At 37.5% G+C, this 22,978-nt stretch overlaps 1 protein-coding gene across 3 annotated transcripts in view; it reads right to left on the bottom strand.

Moving 5' to 3' along the window:
* LOC139710585 (myotubularin-related protein 9-like) overlaps positions 1-22,978 on the bottom strand; it is a 68,137-nt gene that overhangs the window by 32,180 nt on the left and 12,979 nt on the right. For 2 of the 3 annotated variants that reach the window (XM_071622511.1, XM_071622510.1), the window contains exons 2-3: positions 6,683-6,840; positions 4,386-4,545 (exon numbers count right to left, since the gene is read on the bottom strand). In XM_071622511.1, the coding sequence (XP_071478612.1) occupies positions 4,386-4,545; positions 6,683-6,829 (307 nt within the window). In that variant the 5' untranslated portion in view covers positions 6,830-6,840. Of the gene's footprint in view, positions 1-4,385; positions 4,546-6,682; positions 6,841-16,016; positions 16,180-22,978 lie in introns of those variants that run through there. The other variant, XM_071622508.1, reaches the window with a different exon arrangement.

The following is a 22,978-nucleotide window of genomic DNA, read 5'->3' as shown; positions in this document are numbered from 1 at the left end:
GACGGCACCGGTCGCAGCTGCCCGGAGCCGACGGCTCTGGAGGAGATAGAGAAACCAGCAACGCCGAAATAAAACAGGAAATACATAAGGCCGCGACAACAACAACAACTTCGAGTATTATAGTATAGGACTCTACTAGTGATTGGCAGTATGATGTCATTGATTGACAGTATGATGTCATTGAGAAAATTGGAAGGTTTGTTTGTGTTTTTCTATTCTTTCCTTTTCTTTGTGTTGTTGTTTTTTTCTATTTGGTGGGCACATTCAAGTAACTTGAAGAAAAATAGTATAAAACTAGAGAAGCACTCTGAGAGCGCAGACCTCCGCCAAGCATGCAGCCCATTTCCACCTGCACTGATCTTGTTCTTCCAAGATCAGTGATTTCCACCCAATCACTGCATACGTACTGCATTGTGTGCTGAAAGCTGCCCGATTTCCCAATATAGAAGCCTTTGTTACGTCATAAACCCTCAGCTGCACAGCGCGCCTCGCCCTAGCAGAAACTAGAGCACGCGCTTTAGTGCGCGCATGCAAACCTCAAATACGCGCAGCCTGAACTCCCAAGTTCATTGACCCTACCTGCCAAAATATCAAAAATCCTTCAAAAATTCCAAAAAAATTCTCGGATCACTACCAAAAGTTAATTGTTTGTTTCTAATACTTGTGTCATTCTCAACCTTTCCTGCAAGTTTCATGCCAATCCGTTCACTACTTTTTGAGTTATTTTGCACACGGACAAACTAACTACAAGTTTGTAACTATTAAACAAACCAATGGTAACAAAAACATAACCTCCCCCCTTGGTGGAGGTAATGAACTACAAGATATACGGCACAGTTTTAGATATGATCATTTTTATAATAGCCATACAATGTAAGTGTTGAACAGGTACAGTATATTATTAATGAATCAATACAAGTCAACATGCATTTGAATTGCATAGTCCTGTTGAAAGCATTGTAGTGATGATTCTGACAAGGGATTACAGAGCTGTTACGTAATGAAATACTCATTTGCTATAATGTCTCATCGCAGGATGTGATTAGAACATACGTGACACACTATATGACACTCTATCACATTGTACTTTTCTAACTGTACATTATAACAGCCACAAGATTTCTGCACTCGGGGCAATGACATCGTCAGTTTGAATATTTGATTCGTTCAAGAATGTTTTCAGCAATGACATTGTTTTATGAAATGTGTGAAGCTTACAAATTCCTTAGTTTTCCTGATTCATGCTTGATCTGGGGGTGTGTTCATCAACTCACGTCTGGCACAGAATTAAGGTTTCCAAACAACTTTCTTGGAAATTTGGGCGGTTAATATCCAAAATTCAAAGCTGTTTTGACTATGGGATTAGAAATATGTTTCTAAAATACTGAAAACAGCGTCTCAGTAGAGTTGATAAAAGTAACATCATTTTTTTCAAACATGTTTAGACTTGGACCTGCCCACGCCAACTACTGCCAACTAGTACACATCTCCACTCCTCAGATCAAACTACACAATGGAGCTGAACAGTGATGAAGCCTTCCTCTTGTTTCACGACAGAGTTGATATGCACCAATTTGACAAGCGCAATCAGAAAGGCATTTGCAAACGCGTTTTGATAGTGGGTATTGAAATGCATCTAAAACAGGGGAAAGTCACTATATGTCGACCTTTTATTGTTTACTTTAATTGATTTTTATTACAGCCAATCTTAAGTTGGAGGCAAATGTCCCCATTTACGGAAGTACTCCTTTTCGACTATGTGAAGAAATTAATTGCATGCCAAGTTGGTATCACGTTGCACTTGATACTGGAATAAGGTGTAATTATGTCATTACACTATGACAGTAATACTAGGGGTAATGTATACCCTTTTTGACATACAGTGTATGAAATTCTTTAAAGTGTGGACAGGGTTGGGCATAAACCACAAACTAAACATCCATAGATTGTATATCAATTGCTTCCGTTGGGACAGCCCTGCCATTAAAAAGACAATTTGCGAAAGTTCTATATTATGTGAATTGGGTCTAGCACAGCTGCTTGTCATACAACAGAAACCTAATGGAAGGCTTGAATACTTTTAATAGCTCTCCAATTTAATAAGACTTTCATACTCCACTACATTCCCTGCACAATCAAATGGTTAGTACACACATGGTGTATGCAGCACACCTCAGTGAAGGCATTTAGAAGGAAATACTTGCACAAGGTACCTTTGGAACACATAAAGGCACAATTTACAATTTGCAGATGAAACAAACACCCAACATTAGTGCTTCAAAATAGTTATAAAATGTGAGTTAGGGATAAAAACAACCACTGTAAAAATTTAAATTGGTTTAATCGATGTTAAGTATTGTTAAATATGCAAAATGTGGACAATAGTTATAATAGAAATGTTTCCAGACTAAACTGTCTACAGTTACGGTTTATTGTGGAAAAAATACAGGTACACGTATCTCCTTATATTTTAGGCTTTATCACGAAAATTCTATATGATAGGGTATTTTGTGTCACAACAGACCTACACATGTGTATAATAGATGTCACATCTTGAAAATGTTTTAAATAACTGTTCTCAAAGGTAAAAAGGACCTTTAAACATCCCACCTACAATGTATAGCCAGGGTGTTTGAATTGTTTTGAAGGTACTGGGATGAGTCCCAAATACAAGTATAAAGAGTAAAATGAGAGGAAATGAGTGTTGTCCGTCCTCAACGGATTAAATCACATTTGATTATGACCTGCTCTGGACATCATTGTTCAGTCAGTCATCCAACCATGAAACTCTCTCAGATAAACACAGTTGTAATCTAATTAGCCTCAAAACTCTTTTCATCAAGAACCTTCTGCCATTAACCCATTTCAGTAGTAAGACCTGATGGAATTTTGCTGCAGAGATTATCATCTCATCATCACTTTTAAAATTGGCCACTCTGAATTTCACTGCATCAGTATCTTATCTTGGAGAAAAATTGTGCATTATTTTATAGAAATGTTTAAATTCATAAAGTCTGCACAAAGTAAAAAAAAGTAACATTGCCAATTTGAAACCTGAAGGAACGTTCTCTATTCTTTCAAAATGTGTTGCCAATTTAAGGACCTGTTATGAATGTACTTTAGATCATATGGATGGTTCTGCAATCAGAGTAAAAATGGTATGACCAAAATAAGACTGAAATATCAAAGAGATGATCTAATTGTCCCTGATATTAGACACTACAGTGTAGCACTAAATAGTAAAGGTTATATATCTAAGAGGTACAGCAGTGTATCAGCAACTTAGGAATGGTAAAAGGAACTAATGCATTGCAAACACATGTTGACTCAAATACATACATGTACCCTTTAGCATCACTTAGAAATGCGGCCAAATGAATATTCATTCATTCATTCATCCATCCATTTATTTCCATTTCAAACCATTTAAATACAAAAATCAAAACAGTTGCCCTGGTACAATTTATACATTTTGTTAAATGGAGGGATCATAAAAGCACACAAGAGGCTTCACAAGAGGAACACATCAGTGAAAGTTTGAGGAAAATTGGACAATCGATGCAAAAGTTATGAATTTTTAAAATTTTTGTGTTGGAATTGCTGGATGAGGAGACTACTACAGCTTGTGAGTCATATGCGTACAACAGTATAAAGAAAATAAAAAGAAAATTCAACATATTTTCACTTTTTTTCGCATAATAAAAGAGCACTTGATTTGCCTCTTTCTAAAGGCAGGGGGAATAATATTACCCATAACATATGTCGGTAACGAGTCAGGGGAATGTGTACTTTTTTCAAATGATGAAATTTTGTGAAATTCTCTTTATATTTTTCTTATATTGTTGTACGCATGTGACATCTCAGTTATTCATACACTGCAGTAGTCTTCTCATCCAGCGGTTACTGCACAAAAACTTCAAAAATTCATAACTTTTGAACGGATTGTCCGATTTTCCTCAAACTTTCAATGATGTGTTCTACTAATATTGCTGCATTCTCTCAATCCTTATGTTTATGAAGGTGAACTTGTCCTTTAAAGTGATTATAATACAAAACTTAAAAACAAAATCATATCCAAATCTACTCTGATGAAAAATACATGTAGTAGAAATATCATTATGAAACACTTGGCAAATATTTTTATAGATATTCTTTTGCCTACATGATGATCGGGGGTATTAAATCAATATATGTCAATATCTAAATATTATACATTTATAAGTGTATGCATTGTTAGCATTACAAACATGTAGTCCCAATAACCCACTGCTTGTATACTTTGTGAGTATGAATACAGTGTACCATTGGTACTTCCATCTTCTTTTACTTCTAATGCTTATTTTCTATTATTATATTTTTTTTTCAAACATTGTGCTGCTACTCACCAAGACTGGACAAAGACTCGATGGTCTCTGCAACTTTGATGCATTCATCCATGCCATTAATGTCCAGTCTGATAGTCAGGAAGTCCTTGCACTTAACCGTTAGCTGACCGGTGCTTCCAACGAATTTTTTCTCCAAGCTATCTACATTACTGTGCAGCAACTTCAAAGGAAATAAATATAAAGACATTGTATTTAAGGAAAAATTGTAATAACTTTGCTAAGATATCAACTTAAACTATTCTTCTTCTTTTTACAAATGTCTGTGTAGTGTAACTAAAGAGAGTTGTGGATTTAATGATATCACCGTCTCTTTCTATTCGAATGCATTCTGATATGTTTCATAAAAATGCTTCATTTCACATTTGATTTTGAAAACATTTCCATACTTCTGTTGGTAAGTTTGTATTCTATTTTCATTAAATTTCTATCTACTGGTCTTTCACACTATCTATTCTATTCATTAAAATTAAGGATGTTTGTTGCATTAAAGTTCTAGCATATTGGCATTAAAATGAGTAATTGAAAGTTAACTCTATTCCTATCACAAAAAAAGAAAGGAACAACCCATTCAACAATTGCTACATGTACATGTAAGAGGTTTAAGAAATTCCATAACACCCTTTGTAATAACCATATGATTGATTATCATTAAATGATCCTGAAAGTTTGCGTACACTTCAAAGCTTTTAGTTTAATGCTCATCCTATGTATGTCACCTTCAGTAATCATGATTTAAAGCTAAAGTGAAAGTGCAAGCTCATAAAATTCTTGGCAATATAAATAATCTGACTTTATGCTTAACGTCACATTTTAATGGCATGCAATATCTATTGCATATACCTCTAATGTATACTAACCTATTGAGGAAGGGCTCATTTTGCTTCAACACACATTTACCACGTAGACATTTGCACGAGTATACAAGGGATTCATCCTCAACAGATTAAGAGGTCTAGAGGAATTATATAACAATGTCCTATAGTATTTAAAGGGGATGGCTAGTAACTGATCAGTGGGAATCAGTGGGAATGCTGGAGGATGATTGTTCCAATCCTTGTGGGATTCATTTAAGAGTACATTTCTATTGTTGTGTGAAAATTATTTGCTTTAGAATGGTCTCATATTCAAGTAATGTGCAGTTTAATGTTTCCAGGTTAGCGTGCCTGGTCAGTGACGGGGCATTAATCTGCACATTACTTGAACATGAGACCGTTCTGATGCAAAAAATTTTCACACAACAGTAGATATATAATGTACTCTTAAATGAATCCCACAAGGTTTGGAACAATCATCCCTCAGCGTTCCTACTGATTCCCACTGATCAGTTACTAGCCATCCCCTTTATGTGGACAAGATTAAGTGTCCGAGGTCATACTTGTACATTAACTGTCAAATGCATGCACTAAACTTAACATTGGACTAAAATTAGGTTTCAAACGGACATAAGTCGCACTTTGTACTTTGTAAAGTTATTCAAGGCATGAAACTGCACTAAGATTTAATATCAAAAGTCATTCATGAGAGAGCAGTGTATCAATTTTTACATCAAAGACAGCTCACCAAGGCGCTTCATGCAAAGATTTGATACCCAAAATACAACCGACGTAAAAAGATATTACAAAGATGCCTATATGGTCAGATGATTTTGGGATGTAATTACACACACAATTTCTCTCATAATTTCAAATTTCAAACAGGGCAGTAAGTTTAATAAGATTAACTCTGCTAGTGTGTATCTCCCTAATTTCCATGGCATTGGTGTATTTGTTTCTTTTCTTTTATATGAATAAGTGCATCTGTGATGCTGATAGGCACAGCCTGAGAATACAACGTACTCAGGATTAGTCTTCAACAGGTTAAAGGTTTGCAAAATGTGGCAATTTCTTTTTTTTTTTTGCAGCAGATATTATCAACTATGACATTGAATTCCATATAAACATGGCTATTCATCCAAATTGCCAAGTGTTAAGTACTTCATTTAGATAAGGTTCAATTACACATGTTGATAATATACAGAAAGTATAGTACAACGTATCACAGACAAACAACAATACAAATTTGTAATTAAGCCATCTGAAAGACTGACTTGAAGGAACCAAGTTATTTTTCTAAGGATTTTCCAGACTTTGTGGTAGGTTATACTGACTGCAACAAAAAGATAGATAAGCTTTAAAAAAAAAACAGATATATTTCACTTGCTTCCATTTTAAAAGCTATTAAAGTATTGTGTTTCCCATCCCATTACCTTGTTATTTGTTTTGTTCTGTTTTGCTTTTTGGAGGGGGGTTACCACTTACCCATAATTCCTCTGAGTTTGTCTGCCTGGAGGAGAGAATCATGTGATGTCCTGTTAGGCAAAGTGTCCCAGTTACCGGCCGGTAACCATGGCGATGTAACACCACATCATCCACCTTGGGTATGCGGATGAAGTCGACAAACTCCATCGTGTGAAATTCTGCAGAGAAGTTGCAAAGAAGAAGGTGAAACTACATAGAGCTTTACAAAAGGACATTGTATTTTACAACACTCACTGCAGAGCAAATCCTGCCATAAACCATTTTAACCCATCCAGTCCCATTATATCTGACGTTTGGTGCAGAATCAACTGTTAAAAATGATATTTACTTTACTGTTTCATAAGACTGATTTTACCAGAAAAAAAAAAAAGTGTGAATTGAGCCCTTAGTTGCTGATGTAATTGTTTGCTTAAGGAGCAGAATTTTCAAAAGCCTTTTAAATGTTAGATTTAAAATGTATTTCGAAGTTGGCAACACATACAAAAGAATCAAGCTTTTTTTTTAATTTTGAATTTCAGTGCTTATCTATCATTTTAAAAATATATGTGAAAATGAGGAAATTCTGTAAATATGCAAAAAAAAAGAAAATGAAAGAAATTATGAAAATGTTCAGATTTGAGAGAAAAAAAAAATATCTTAAAAGTAAGTCCCAACTTAGAAAAGTATTTTATTTCATATACATTGTATGTGAATGATACAGGACCAACTCAGAACAAGGCAAGTGCCAAATTGTGTCTCGCCCATTCGCGTAGAAGAAATTAATGTTTTTCTAACTCCCGGCTCCCGGAAGTTCATTGACCCGCCTATGACCTTTGACCTTGTGGTGACCTTCAACTCCCCAAGGGACATTTACCATCCACGTTTGGTCACAAACGGACAAAGGGATCAAAAGTTATGAGCCATAATCGAAATGCGCCGTAAAAACTTGACATTGGGCCCTAAAAGTTCGTTGACCCCTGTCTGTGACATTTGACCTTGTGGTGACCTTCATGTTTGGTAAAATGTGTAACTTTGTATAACCACTCTTCCCTCCAACTTTGATTGAAATTGAAGTCCTCAGTAGAGAGCTATTCAAGTTTTTGTAGCATCACGGACGGACGACGGACGGACGGATGACGGACAGACAGATGCCGCAGGCGATCCCTTAGTCTCCCCACACCTCCGGTGGGCTCGACAAAAACAACTCAGACTTGCTATTAACCATTTAGGACGAGTGCCGAATATAATCTGAGGGCAAGTGTCCATGGGAAATGCATGTTGTAGCAAAATTATCCCGTCCTCAAAGGGTTAAAGGTAAAATGTGATACAAATTCTATTTCATTCTCACATTCTATGAAGTCAAAACTAGATCTGCAGTTGATGGGGAGATAATATCCTATTTTATCCCACATTCTTGAACAGAAGAAAGCCCAAACACTGCTAAAGGTATGCTTTGGATGAGTGTTCACAAGATGTTTTCACAGGAATTGTATCTGTGCACTCAGTGTCGTGTACATCTAAGGGCAATATTTCCAACTTCCTGCAGCCTTCAACATTCTGCATAACATGCAGAATGTCAATGCCAAACAAGTCTGTTTGGTCAGGATAATATTATCATCCTGACCAAACCAACTTGTTCATCCCTGTCAATGCATTAACCCATCCCACAACTGCTAGCATAAAATGCCATCTAATAGGCATTTAAAATAAATGAATAAAATGCCAGCAGTGATAACAGTTTAAACATTGTAATGTAATGGGCTGAATCCTTTACTGTGTCCCACTGATGCCCCACTTGCTAGGGCGTGGTTTCTGATGGGTTGTGGTTCCTGTTGGATCACAGTTCCCACTGGGTCATATTTCCCACTGTATCGTGATTCCTGCTGGGTCAAGGTCCCCCCAGGGTGCCATCAGGTCTAGACAGTAGTTTCCACTCGGTCATGGTTCCAAATGAACCATGATTCCCACTGGGCCATAGTTCCCACTGGATCATGGTTTCCATCGGTTCTAGACAGTAGTTCCCACTCGGTCATGGTTCCAAATGAACCATGGGTCCCACTGGGTTGTGGTTCCACTGGATCATGGTTCCCACTGGGTCATGGTTCCCAGTGGATCATGGTTCCCACTGGGTCATGGTTCCCACTGGGGTGTGGTTCCCACTGGATCATGGTTCCCACTGGATCATGGTTCCCATGCTGGGTCATGGTTCCCACTAGTGTGTGGCTCCCATTGGGACACGTTTCCTGCTGGATGGTGCTTCCAACTGGATCATGGTTCCCACTGGGTCATGGTTCTCTTAAGGTCATTGTTCCACTGGAATGTTGTTAATGCTAGGTGGAGGTTCCCACTAGTTCATGGTTCCCACTGGATTGTGTTTTCCACTGAACCATGGTTCCCACTGGGTTGTGGTTTCTACTGGGTTGTGGTTCCCACTTTGTCATGGTTCCCACTGGGTCATGGTTCCCACTGGGTTGTGGTTTCCACTGGATCATGGTTCCCACTTTGTCATGGTTCCCACTGGGTCATGGTTCCCACTGGGGAGTGGTTCCCACTTGATCATGGTTTCCACTGGGTCAGGGTTCTTACTTGGGTGGGGTTCCCACTGGGTTATGGTTCCACTGGGTTATGGTTCCCACTGGGTCATGGTTTCCACTGGCTCAGGGTTCCTACTTGGGTGGGGTTCAAATTGGTCATGGTTACCAATGGGTCATGGTTCTACTGGGTCATGGTGCCCAGTGGTTCACTGTTCCTGTTGTCTCGTGATTTCCACTGGATCAGAGTTCCAACTTGGTCATGGTTCTCTCTGGGTCATGGTTCCCACTGGGTAATGGTTCTCACTGGATCATACTGTAGTTTCCCTGTAGGTCTTAGTTCCTACTGGGCCATGTTTTCCACTGGGTCATGGATCCCACTGGGTCATGGATCCCACTGTGTGGTGGCCTCCATTACATCATGGTGTCCATGGGTTCATGGCTCCTACTGGGGATCGACTCGATGATGATTATCATGGTGATGATTGACAAACTCTATAAATGTATGGGCACAGATCCTCTTCTCTGTCCCAATCATGGCCCTCTTGCTAGAGCATGGTTCCTGCTGGAGCATGGTTCAAACTGGGGGGGGGGGGGGGGGAGGGTCCCACTTGGTCATGGTTCCCAATTGGAATTTATCAATCTCAATATACTGCCATTTGCTTGCATTGCTACATTTGTACACTTGTAGTGTTACTATGTACAGCAATAGGCACTGGAGAAAGAATACAGGTGTACATTCCATAAAGGTGTATACTTCACAGGCTTCTGTTTGATAATTAAAGCCTTTTGCACTTGTCTGCAAGTGAATGATAACTTTCTAATTGTAGTATTTCCATTCAGCAATTTCTACACACTTTCTGTCCATTCCCTCCCCCCCCCCCCCCACCCCAATTCATAATCTTTTAATAGGCAATCAGTAATTAGCAGAATATTGTTCCTTCAGTACTCTATGCAAAATCCTACTAAAGTTGAGCTGCCAAACAAACTTCTATTAATTGTCTCAGAAAATAAGTTCAAATCTAGAATGTCTAGATATGGCTCCAAAGGGATTAAATAGACACTATGGCATTTTAGTTAATATCAGAATGTGCATACGTACAGGTGACAACTGTTATGGGGACAATTTACTTTACACTATCAAACTATGCCACATAGTGTCATTAGCAGTGTGGAATGAGGTTACCCCTTTCATAAACTAAATTATGCATATAATATCTGCATTGCTTGGTAGTATAAATTGGAACAGGATCCAGAGTAATCTGCACTATTTCGACACTGCAGATTACTTACAGAGTTTCTAAAGGCCTTTTGAATTGACCGCTTTGCTCTTTAAACGCAGATAACTGGGGGATACATCAATTTGTCAAAGGGGTATAAGAGGTGCTTCAACTTTTGACCTCTTGTTAAAAAAAAAAAAATGTTTTATGGAATATGCACCTTCTCCTATGAGTGGGTGGTAACAGAAACACAAAAGATTGATTGTATTTGTTTATAGATAATGTGAAGTGCTACATGTATTCTGCACAAAGTTCAATGAACAGAGTATGATCATAAGACCAGTATCATATTTTCACTATGATAACAATATAATTCCCGAACAGAAAGTTTCACTATCAAAATTGAGCAATATACAGTGGAATCACTCAACTTTGAATAGGATAGGACAATACCCTTTCTGCTTATTCAATGAACCATAGAACAAATGAAAGGGTTAAAATTGATAATATAGCTTGTCATTTTTTTTTCCATTGCCTAGATGCAAAGGGATACCACTTTTACGAACAGCATTGCTGTATTCTGAGAGACAAAAGAGCATACTGGTGGTGGGGAAAACAGTATTTTTACCTTTCCTGAAATAGATGAGTAATCATTTGGGGAAAAAGTAATTTCCATAAACCTGCAGAATTTTTTGGTGGAAAGAAGTGCAAAATACAAAAAAAAAGAAATAACATATTTGCCATCTCTGCATAAAGTTAGTGTAATGCCCACAGAAACCTTAGGAACCCTGTACAGAAACCAATCTGAACCCTGCACAAACTCTACATGATTTTTGAGAAACTTGATGGGAATGGCTAAGACATATTGTGCACTTTATGACATCTTAACCAACACAGTCAGACAAAAGTGTAAAAACCATACATGCACACACACACACACACACACACACAACACAAATCTGTAAACTAAAACACAGCTGCCAACTAGACACTGTCACGCTACAATGCTAAAAGCCAGGTGGATTTGGGTATCATAATGATATTTATGTCAATAGTACATAATCCCTATTCACCAAAGTAACTTTAGGAATACCCTCACTCATCAACAAAGAAGGTGTGCATACTGATGTGCTCATTTGGGTCATTCCATGGGGTTGGGCCTGCTCTAGATTTTCATGTTGTGCAGGAAATAAAAGTCATATTCTGAAAATTTTATCAAATAATTGCTTGTGGTTTGTGGTTATTCTTGGAGAGAGATGTGTGAAGAATTATTTGATGAATAAAAAACAAGCCTGTGTACAAATTTATTTTGTCTGTGACTGTTTCATTGTTGATGTCTCATGGTTTTTTTGTGGTACCAGTTGTGACAAAAATATATGCCATTTTCATGGCAATGTAATACAGAAATACACAACCTTTCAGCATTATGCCTATCATAATTAAGAGAGGCAAGGTGACTTCTACAAAGACTATAAGGCACATAAACATGTGTCACAAAATAAGAACACCAGAGCATCTTGAAGCAACCTCGTACCGATGTTACAAACGAAGTCCGCGGCGATTTTTGTTGTAACATCGGTATTGCATGGTTTTACATACACTTATAATCATAATATGATCAGAAACTTGATTTCTATAATTAGACTCATATTTTAGGAGTATTATTGTCCAAAAATTAGCATCAAAAAGCTCCAAATAAAAGAGAAAACACAGAACATATTACCGTACTTCCGTCCGAAGTCCGGCCTCTTCGTGTAACATCGGATAAGAAAGTCGCGCTCGCGACAAAAAGAAGAGCTACTAACTTCAGCAATCGTATTTACGTCACTGGCAGTACTTCCCCAACGGCGGGAAGACCACTTACAGCCCCCGTTCACACCTACCTGGACGGCGCAAGACCCGTTTTTCTGCTGTAGTCCGTGTTACATCGGTACGTGAATTTCGATGTTTCCGATCGGGAATTTCAATGTTTCCGATGTCAATCAGTAAGCTTGTACGCTATTTTACGAAGTAAATAACTTTTGTCACATTTTGTAAACTGTATTGGAGGAAAAAAACGATATTAAAACCACTAAACTGGCCAAATATACGGTGGACGATGATGCTGTTAACACGCTGTAGTCCCACATACTGAGATATTTGTTACTTGTTCATGTTCGTAATTGTGATCGCCAAATTTCCCCTTTTATGCCCGTCTCTGCACAAGGAGCATGTGTTCCTCTCTTAGAAAACCGTACAAAAGTATGTCCAGTGTATCTTCACGGCAATATAACATTATTTTACCTCCCGATTCTTGTGAATTTTGGACCTTACTTATGTCATTCGTATCTACCAAGTAGATGTGCTGAACGTTAGTACGGTACTATGAAGTTGGAATACGTAGACGTCCAGACTGCGTCTGAGCTAAAGAACGAGTTTACCCAATTTTGTTGTTGATATTTTGGGAATTAAGAGCTGTTAGATTCTTTCTCTTGAACAGATTTACAATGACAGTGTTTTCCTTTCAAGAAAGGAAAACACTGTCATTGTAAATCTGTTCAAGAGAAAGAATCTAGTGTTAGATGGCTTTACGGTGCTCTGATGAAGCAGTACATGGGTTCACTGTTTCCATTCCACGTTCACCCACTGTAAAGTCTCAAAGCTAAAATGCCAGTTTCGTATTCATTTTGGATAGGTAATTGGTAGGAAATAGTTCCATATGTACCGCAATCAAAATTGGCATAATATTGGTCTATCCTATCCTAAAAAGAGGGCAAAAATTTTGAATTTGATGGGGATTGAGTACCGTAAAAAAAAAGGGGGGGCCTAGTATTTTGTTTGAGGTCTATTTGGAATAGGACCGTAACCGTAAACCTAACCCTAACCCTAACCCTAGCCATGACACTGGGGGCAGCGCCCTGCCCTTGGCCTTGCTAGCTTACATAGATGTGAAAAAAAAAAAAAAATTAGCGTAGAATATGAAAATGATTTTTTACATGCTATATTATTATTAATATTATTACAGGGGAAACTCGGTATAACGAACACTGCTATAACGAGATATCGGTTATTACGAGGAAATTTTCCCGGTCCCAAATTCCCTTCCACACAAGTCTATGTAAAATGCTACTCTTATAGCGAGATCGGCTATAACGAAATAACTGCTATAACGAGATAAATTTTGTGACTTCCAAACAAAGAAAAACACAGCCAATCAAACCTGTTATAACGAGGTAAAGCAAAATGTCTTCGGTAAAGCTTTACTTCGCCTGTGCTATCATCTTCCGAGATTGTAAAGCTCAATGCGCCAAAAACTGTCTTGTACACACATACTTATTTTCTTCAGTGCACTCCAGCTAGCACTGCATGTTGTACGTGTAAGTTTGTGTGCGCGCGCACACTGATACATGCAGAAAATGTGGTGGGACGGCCATATATGTATGCATGACATCATCATGACGTTTAGCAGGTGTGAGGCAATCTGATGCTGTGATTGGCTTTCTACGTAGGGAAATCCCCATCTTCACACACACGCAATCATTATGTACAGTACATACAGAATGTGTCACATACACACACTAGCATTGTGCAGACCGTATTCAATCTTTCCACACAACACACACCCATACCATAACCACATACACATGTACCAATCCACAGACGATCTTGACACAATCGCAAGCTATAATTATAAATTTACAAATTCAAACACCTACAATTAATAAGAAACACATTCTTGATATTGGGTTTCATTGGCGAAAAACATCTTCTTACCCACAATGGTGAGTAATTCCCTCTCACGCAATATCAAGTTATCAGTATTGATTGAAATATGATGGGTATAGTCCCACATGTGCAAATTAATGTCTTTATGTTATGCTTTCTTTTATTCCTACTGATATAACGAGATATCGGCTATAACGAGGAAAACGACTCGGTCCCGACCATCTCGTTATATCGAGTTTCCACTGTAACATTACTGCTGTACATCAATTTAAGCGTAACCCATTTTTTTTTTTTTTTTTTTTTTTTTTTTTGGTGGATGGTACACATGGAACTGTAGCCAACTGGTATGACAAGAGGTAGAAAGGTAAGCAAAATTGTCCAAATTTTTTAATTCCATTCATATACACAGATACATCAACAGGAATATAAAGAGTACACAGACACAAATTTTCTGTTAATTCTTTCATTTTATTTCTCTTCACACCTTTTGTCCAGTTTGTCGATGAATCTGCCATGGATCCTCCTCTGCCGTCGCTACGTGATTAAACTACGTGAAAGAGTGAAAAGGGCACAGCCACAGCACTCCACAAACAGAGAGAGGAAGCTGACAAAGCAACACCAAAGAAGAGCGAACATAACAAACTAGACAAAAAGAAAACTGCACGGAGGGAAAATGGACATTGTAGAAAAGAGCAGAAATTAACTTCAAACGTAGAACATGGAGAAGACAAGAAAACTTGTATGATTTCTCTTTATTAGTTTTCATAGTTGAGTTGACAGTTGATGAAGTTGTTAGAGTATATAAGGTCAAATTGTGTAAGGCTCGACATCATTCTTCTTCTTATTATTAAGTCTACCTTCTTTCATACCAGAGTTACAAAGAATTGAAGTCTGTGTAACATAGGTATTGTTCCAAAGGTATACAGCAGGTATAATTCCAAAGAACTGTTACATTAGTGTTATTCATGGGAACATACATAAAGTCTATGTGTGTAGGTTTTAACATCTGACACCACAACAAAGGAAATCAGTTGATATGTCGTAATGTACCTATGTTACGAAGACATACTGTCCGTGTAACATAGGTAGTATACTGTGGACAAGGTTGTAGTACGAAAACCCCTGATGATAACAATAAAATCATGTTTTCGCTTGAATGTCCATACAACTCACTTGCTTCGACTGTAGTTTTTTAAAGAATATTGTTATTGTGTCACTCTTGAGGAAAAAGTTAAACCTTTGGTTAAAATTGTAAATGGTTCGTAGAAAAAACATGTTAATAAAAGTGTCTTGCAGTTGATATCAGAATGGACAATCTTACTAATAATGATCTCATGTGCCTGTCAGATAACATGTTGATGTGTTATGGTGGAAAAAAACTGGGATATGTTCATTGTTATCATTTCAGAACACAAAATCATTGAGGATGTCACAAAATGAAGTCCATGTAACGTAGGTATTTGTCATACCTGTTTACCCATGCTGACTGAAAGTGTGTGAAGTAATAAACAGATTTCTAGTGGAATAAGTTGAAGAATGGGAGTAACAAATCAGGGGGAAAAAGAAAATTTCAATATACCCAACTTGAATTTTCAACTTGTATGTCACAATTTCAGTCCCAACCCCATGGAATTACCCATTTGCAAACTAAGATAATTTTTGTAGATTTTTTTTTTTTTTTTTGCGGTAAGCACCATACATTATCATTCAATCACATATAACTAAATTTTTTTTCTACATACAAATTTGATACACTCTTGGCAAAATAATCATTGAGTTGCAAACAGTGCCAAAGTAAGGCCATTATATGTGCCTAGAGGTGAAAAATTCAGTCTGCTTGTACAATGTACAGTCGTATAGAATGGGTGATTTTCATACATCATCACTGTAAGTACTCACTAAAAGTTGGTTCCATGGTACAGATCTCCACACATATAAGATTTCCTTGATGATGCAACAAATCATATCATACAAGTGCATGTGTATGGATGTAATCTCCCTGCCAGTAAAGGGGACAGAAAACTCATCCGCCACCTAGCTACGCTGAGTGTGATTCAATTGTGCCATCATGCTGACGATATCCCATTAGCACAAGAGGTTTTCCTAGTTCGACGGAGAGCAAAAGGAGCTCTGCTGCTCTGAAACTGCTGGATCAAACAATAACAGAAGAGTCAAAACTGATAGTAGAACACAGTTCGTCTGGGAGAACGTTCGACTTGAAAACACTGCACGCCAGAGCGGGCAGGCTTTCCTTCAGAATCCGACGTCGTCAAGAAGAGAGACAAACACTTGACGAGAGATCATGGGGGGAACGGGAGAGAGGTGCAAGTCGGGGGGAAAATAGGGGCGCGCTGGAATGAGCGTGAGGGTGCACGCACTGACTGTTGGAGCAGTGATTCCGAGGCAGCTAGCTGAGAGCAGCGCTGCAGATCGCAGCAAGTCAATTCTCCACGCACACACTTCTGGTTAATTCCAGATTTCCTGGGGGTAGTAATTATAGAGGAGGAAGTACAGACAATCAGGGACTGGGGGTAGGGGAACGGGGGTGGGGAAGAAAAATAATCTTTATGTGCAGCAGCTGTTGCTTCAGTAGTTCTTCCCTCTTTACGACTACATCTGACGGTATAATCGGTTTTAATTCTTCTCTTGTCATTCAGCAGAACTATTAATTTCAGCATATATATTAAACATGATAACAAATCCACTATCAATTTTTGTCCTTCTGATCCCATGATGCACATACTTCCTATGATACTGTAAAAGCAGCAATTTTTTTTTTTTTTTCACAAGGGCTTTTTTTTTTAAACTTTGTGAATCACTGCCAGGCTACGAATTTGACAACATGGGAAAATAACACTACACAAATTGCTATGTACACATACTAGTACCTTTTTGCGCACTCAAACTTAGCACATGTACAGTGAAATCTCAAAAACAGCATCTCACAAAAATGTCTGTGACCTCCTCATTCGCAAGAATATACTGAAAGCAAAAAAAAAAAAGCATCATAGGACAAAAAAATACATAAATTGCACACAACATTTTTATGTTAGTCTCACACATTATCAAAATATTTCTCACATAGTTACATGTACAGTGTATCTGCAAATGGTGTATGTATTGGTAGTATTTAAAAAAATGTCATGATGTAGCAATGCATATGATCTATCAGAAAATGATGCCATGTTTAATACAGTAACAAAAAATTCTAAAATTGTGAAATGACCTCTAGCCTTCTTTTAGAGCTTTGTGTAGACATAATCTATGGGGATTTTGTACCACAAAAGTTGCCATTTATGATACGATATTGACACTAGGGCTTTTTTTATTCTTTAGTTTTAATGTCACACTGAACAAATTGATTTAATAATGACAGAACATTTTTATGGTGGCACAATGTTCCTAAATGTTTAAACTGACATTCATATTAATAACAGCAAAATCAAACCTAAAGTGTGGCAAGAATCTCATTAAATTTCACATTCAAACAACACCACTACATTGAATTTAAATGTTTCATACATTGTATGTGTTTTCACAGAACAGTGATTTCAGTTGCAAAGTGTGTGCAAAGTCAGTCATAGTTTGCTAATTCCAAAGTTTCATTTTTCAAACAGTTTGTTTATACATCAAGTATCCAAAATTGAATTAAGGTTTACTCGAAGATTTCTTATTCTGAAAATTTGTTAAAATTCCAAAGGGTTTTTTTTTTTCAAAAATGAAATAAAATTTGTTATTCTGAAGATTAATTAAACCAAAAATAAACAAGGAAAAGTAGAAATTACGCAGTGCGTAATATATGTCCCCGCCGGAAGTAGCATTTTGTAGCAAAATGTACAATATAGGTAAAAAATCAAGGTCAAAGGTCAAAATTCTGTGTAAAAGTTTTGAAGCCCTCACCTAGTGCCATCACATAAAGCAAACGGAATCGAAATCGGGTTAGAAATGGCGAAGGAGTAGCATTTTGTAGCAAAATGTACAATATAGGTCAAAAATCAAGGTCAAAGGTCAAAGAAGGCAAAGGTCAAAATTCTGTGTAGAAGCTTTGAAGCCCTCACCTAGTGCCATCACATAAAGCAAACGGAATCGAAATCGGGTTAGAAATGGCGAAGGAGTAGCATTTTGTAGCAAAATGTACAATATAGGTCAAAAATCAAGGTCAAAGGTCAAAGAAGTCAAAGGTCAAAATTCTGTGTAGAAGTTTTGAAGCCCTCACCTAGTGCCATCATATAAAGCAAATGGAATCGAAATCGGGTTAGAAATGGCGAAGGAGTAGCATTTTGTAGCAAAATGTACAATATAGGTCAAAGGTCAAGGTCAAAGGTCACGACTGAAATTCTGTGTAGAAGTTTCAAAGCTCCCATGTAGTGCTATCATATAAAGCAAACAGAATCAAAATTGGCTCATAAATGACAGAGAAGTAGCAAATTGAAGATTTTGATCACACACGGACGCACACACGGACACACGGACGGACGGACGGACGGACACACGGACGGACACACGGACACACACACGTACGGAGCCCGTTTCATAGTCCCCTGCTCGAACTCGTTCGGCGGGGACAAAAAGGTTTGTTATTCTAAGGGTTTGTTAATCGGAAAACAAAGTAGGTTCGCAATTCTGAAGGTTCGTATGGTATGCACCTTCTGTTCATATTTGTATTGATGAACCTATTTCTTTTCTGGATTAATCAAACCTTCGGAAAATTAAACCTTATTTCATTTCCAGATTCAGAAACCTTCACAATAACAAACCTTATCAAATTTTCAGATTCACAAACCTTTGGAATGACAAACCCTGTTGCATTTTCAGATAAACAAAACCTCAGAACGACATTACAGTTGTTCAGATTAAAGGACCCTACTTCATTTTTGGAATAACAAGCATCTACATGTACATGTACATTGTAGGCATAAGGAGTTTGTGTGTTTAAGAATAATGAACCTTCCTAGTAACAAGCCTTAATTTTTTAGTTCAAGTGTACTTCGGAATAACAAACCCTGTTTCATTTAGGATCAAAGAAACCTTGGACTCATGGACCTTTAGAATGATGAGCCTTAATTCATTTTTGGATGATAAACAAACCTCTGCAATAATGAACCTCATTTCATTTTCAGACTATCAAACCTTTTGAATAATGAATCTTATTTCCTTTTTTAGATTAGCAAACGTTCACAATAATGAACCTCCTGTCACTGTGAACCTCATAATGTCATTTCCAGAGCAACAAGCTTTTTGGAATATCAAATTTTATTTTAATTTATTTTCGGATGAAGGAACCTACAGAATAACAAAACTTATTTCATTTTCAGGCAAAATAAACCTTCAGAACAACAATTAACCTTATTTAATTTTTGGAGTAAACAGACCTTCAGAATAATGAACATCACCCACAAATTTAAAAGACAATGTGATGATATTATCACCTCTTCCTTTGGTTTGAACTGAAACTTAAAATCTAAAAAGTTGTTTTTGTTGCTGTTGTTGCTGTTGTTGTTGTTGTTGTTGTTGTTGTTGTTGTTGTTGTTGTTGTTGTTAATGATGCAAATAATACTACACCAGCCCCATGCCATCCCCCCAAATAAAGAATCCTTATTGTTCCCTTCATAAAACTACAACAAAAGAATAATTTGATATAAAGGATACAATTTAATTCATTATGACAGCAGCAATAATATGATGATGGAAACAATTTAATTTTAGGAAAAAGGGAAATTTACTTAAAATTACTGTGCAGAGTTATGGCAGATTATGAGGCTATGACATCAGTCCCTCAGGGTTTTCTCTGGGTAGGACTACACGTACAATATGTGACCGTGCACCTCAAAACGAACATAAAGTCGCACACACTGATTTTGCGTGAGGACTGGAAATAAGTGAAATGGGTCAACCTAGCCGAACTTGACTTTTTCATATTTTCTAAAAGAGCAGGTCTTCTTTTACATTATGCTAAAATTTGGTATCATACAACGGGCAGGAAAGTGTGTTTTTTAGCAGTTTATCTCGAACATTTTTGGTAGAATAGTGTGATTAGGTGTGTCTTCAGAATCCCTTTTTCATTTCTGAAAAAACTTGTCCACACTCTTCACTTTCAACTCTAATAACTTTTGCAAGGATAGTGCTACTGCTTTGAAAGTTGGCATTAATTATGGAAAGAATGTGTTAATGATACATGCTTAATTTCAGTTTAATCTGATAACCCCTTCACTGTTGTTACTCCAGTGGTTTACTTCCTGTTTTTTGTCCCATTCATCGCACAGCCAGCACGGTTTGGTAAAGATTAAGCGCTTGAATAGACACTGTACTTCAGAGCCTCTTTTCTCAGTTCACACTTTTTCTGAGGTTGTGCTTTCTTTCCAATATTTAGATAGGTTAGGAGAGTCCATTTGCTTTGAGTTATACATCATTTTAAAGCTTAAAGTCTGCTCTTTCAGAATATGGTCTTAACTAAAAATTCATGTCTGGCGACTTTTTGCTTGTTTTGAGGTGCACTGTCACATATGCATGTATGTAATATGACTGACATTTCTTGAAAATGAACCGTGTAGCAAGTTAAATTTCCAAAACTCATTTCAGATCTGATTTTGATGAAACTTATAGAATTCTGTTCACTTGATTTTACTTAATGCCAACTCAAAATTGGAGTTGCATGTGAGAATTTCTGGCTGTGGCATAACTTGGCACATGTACCGTACATATGCAGGCCTACAATGTACATCGTCATGTTAAATGTATGAGTTGGTGTACAGCCAGGATTATTTTTTTCTTCTTTTTTTTTAAGCAAACATGACATTTGTGCCAAATTATACTCAGTAACTATAAATTAAATCATGGAAAGCAAAATAAATCTGATACATGGGAAGGGATAGTGTCACACACTTAGCACTGAATGTCAGGACTCAAGGTTAAGCCTTTCTGTGCCAGGGAAATTGGACAGTGTGCAACTTGTAATCATATTAGGTTTTCTGTGTCAATCTGCATTCAAAACATACAATTGTACAGTACACGTACTGTATGCTTGCTGTACAAAGGCATCCCCCACCATCTGTAAATGGGGATTTCAGCTTCTTGCCACAAAAAACAAACAAACAAACAAAAAAACAGTTAAGCTGGGCTTGGGGCATTCAAACTTTGAGATTCAGTCTGCAGTCTCCATACTAAATAGTTCACAATTTACATTTCCATCTAAGTAAATTTCATTTCATTTCATTGCAATTCATTTGAATCATACATGTATTCTCAATTACAAAATACATTGGATATCAATATGTGTACTTGTAAGTAGCACACGTACATGCAAACGTGTACGTGCTCCGTACCGTACGGATGTACATTGTACAGTACGGTCGATGAATAGTAAACACTGTAGAATACTCGTAGATAATATGTATAAAATCAGTGCTGACAAAGCCCAGGATGAAAATTTTTTGCCCATGATTTTGTTGTCCCTGGTGCAAAATAAAAAAGTAAAAAAAAAAAAAAAAAAAAAACCAAGAATAATTATTTAGCGTCTGGCGTTGAGGTCACTCACAGACTGAGACTGAAGTGGTGATTTTTTTTTTTCCTGAAGGGGGCAGCCATCGCAACCCCCCCCCCCCCCCCCATGACGCCCATATAATGGTAGAGAACAGGTATATCTTGCCATTAGGCAAGGTCTTATGTGCATGCGAATCAGCAATTACCCATCTTAATTGACAAAAAAATTGGTCATGATCTCAGGTTTTGCTGCTCCTCATCACCTGTATTTATTCAAAGACATTTCCATCTGAAAAAGGCACATCAGCGAAACAAGACTGAAATGATGGAAACGATTCTTTTGTTGGGATGATACATGATCACACAATCGTTATTGTCCAGACACCTGAATGTACTCATCAAGATGCACATAATCATGTGTCGGCGACGATGATTACATCAAAGAAAGACTGCCGTGAACAGTCCATGTATATTAGGTCCATGATCTACAAAAAGACAGAATTTAGATTCTCTGGAACTATCCATCAAGCCACTTGACAATATTGCAGTGCTCGTCATTTATTGCGCCAGATTCTACACCTAGACTACTTCAAGACAGAGCACGTGACGGGAGAAGAGAAAAGCTTGAAATGCAAAGGAGATGCACACAATTCAAGTCAAGCATAACAACATGTTTCTGTGTAATTACACCACCCAATCCATGCACAGTCAGTGGTCTGCGTTTCATTCTGCGCATTGCGCCTCGCATGCTGAGCACGAGACTTGAAGGATGATTGCTGTGAGTTTGCCGCAAACATTGATCAGCATCTATAGGCTTATATAATCAAAATCATCTGCAAAAAGCGCCCTCTTTACAGTAATGTCAGTGAAAGCTTATAAAAAAAATGAATTCATAGTCATATTCGAAAGCATGCTTCTTGAATGGACTCGAGCATTAAACAGGTGAGTCCTTTCTACATCTCAGGAATTGATACTTAATATGCACAGCTCATAATGAAGTAGAAATTATGGACAATCATACAAACTAGAAAAGCACACGGAGAGCACAAACTTCTGCCAAACAGCTCATCTCCACGTACATAATTTCCAGATGTCCTATATTTTGGTTCTACATTCATACATGTACATGTACATGTACTGTATCATTTGCACTATTAGATTCCTCGACCATACACCCACATTACCCCTACCGACCAGCTGGAATAAATGCAGTAGCTATGGAATTTAGCCTAAACCCACATTGCCTCATGGGTTGAGCATTCCATAGGATACTTTATGCACACCATTCCGACTGACGCACACAGACCTGTGCATCATTTGTATATTATGCAACTTTCAGCACTTGCATTGCGCACCTTGCCCTCTTTCAATAACAACCACAT

This window comes from Diadema antillarum, unplaced genomic scaffold (genome assembly GCF_040938485.1).
Source record: "Diadema antillarum isolate AM-2024a unplaced genomic scaffold, OU_Dant_1.0 seq00001546_RagTag, whole genome shotgun sequence".
Lineage (NCBI taxonomy): Eukaryota > Metazoa > Echinodermata > Echinoidea > Diadematoida > Diadematidae > Diadema > Diadema antillarum.
The sequence above is the reverse complement of the archived record's forward strand: the minus strand, read 5'-3'. Positions and strand labels throughout refer to the sequence as shown.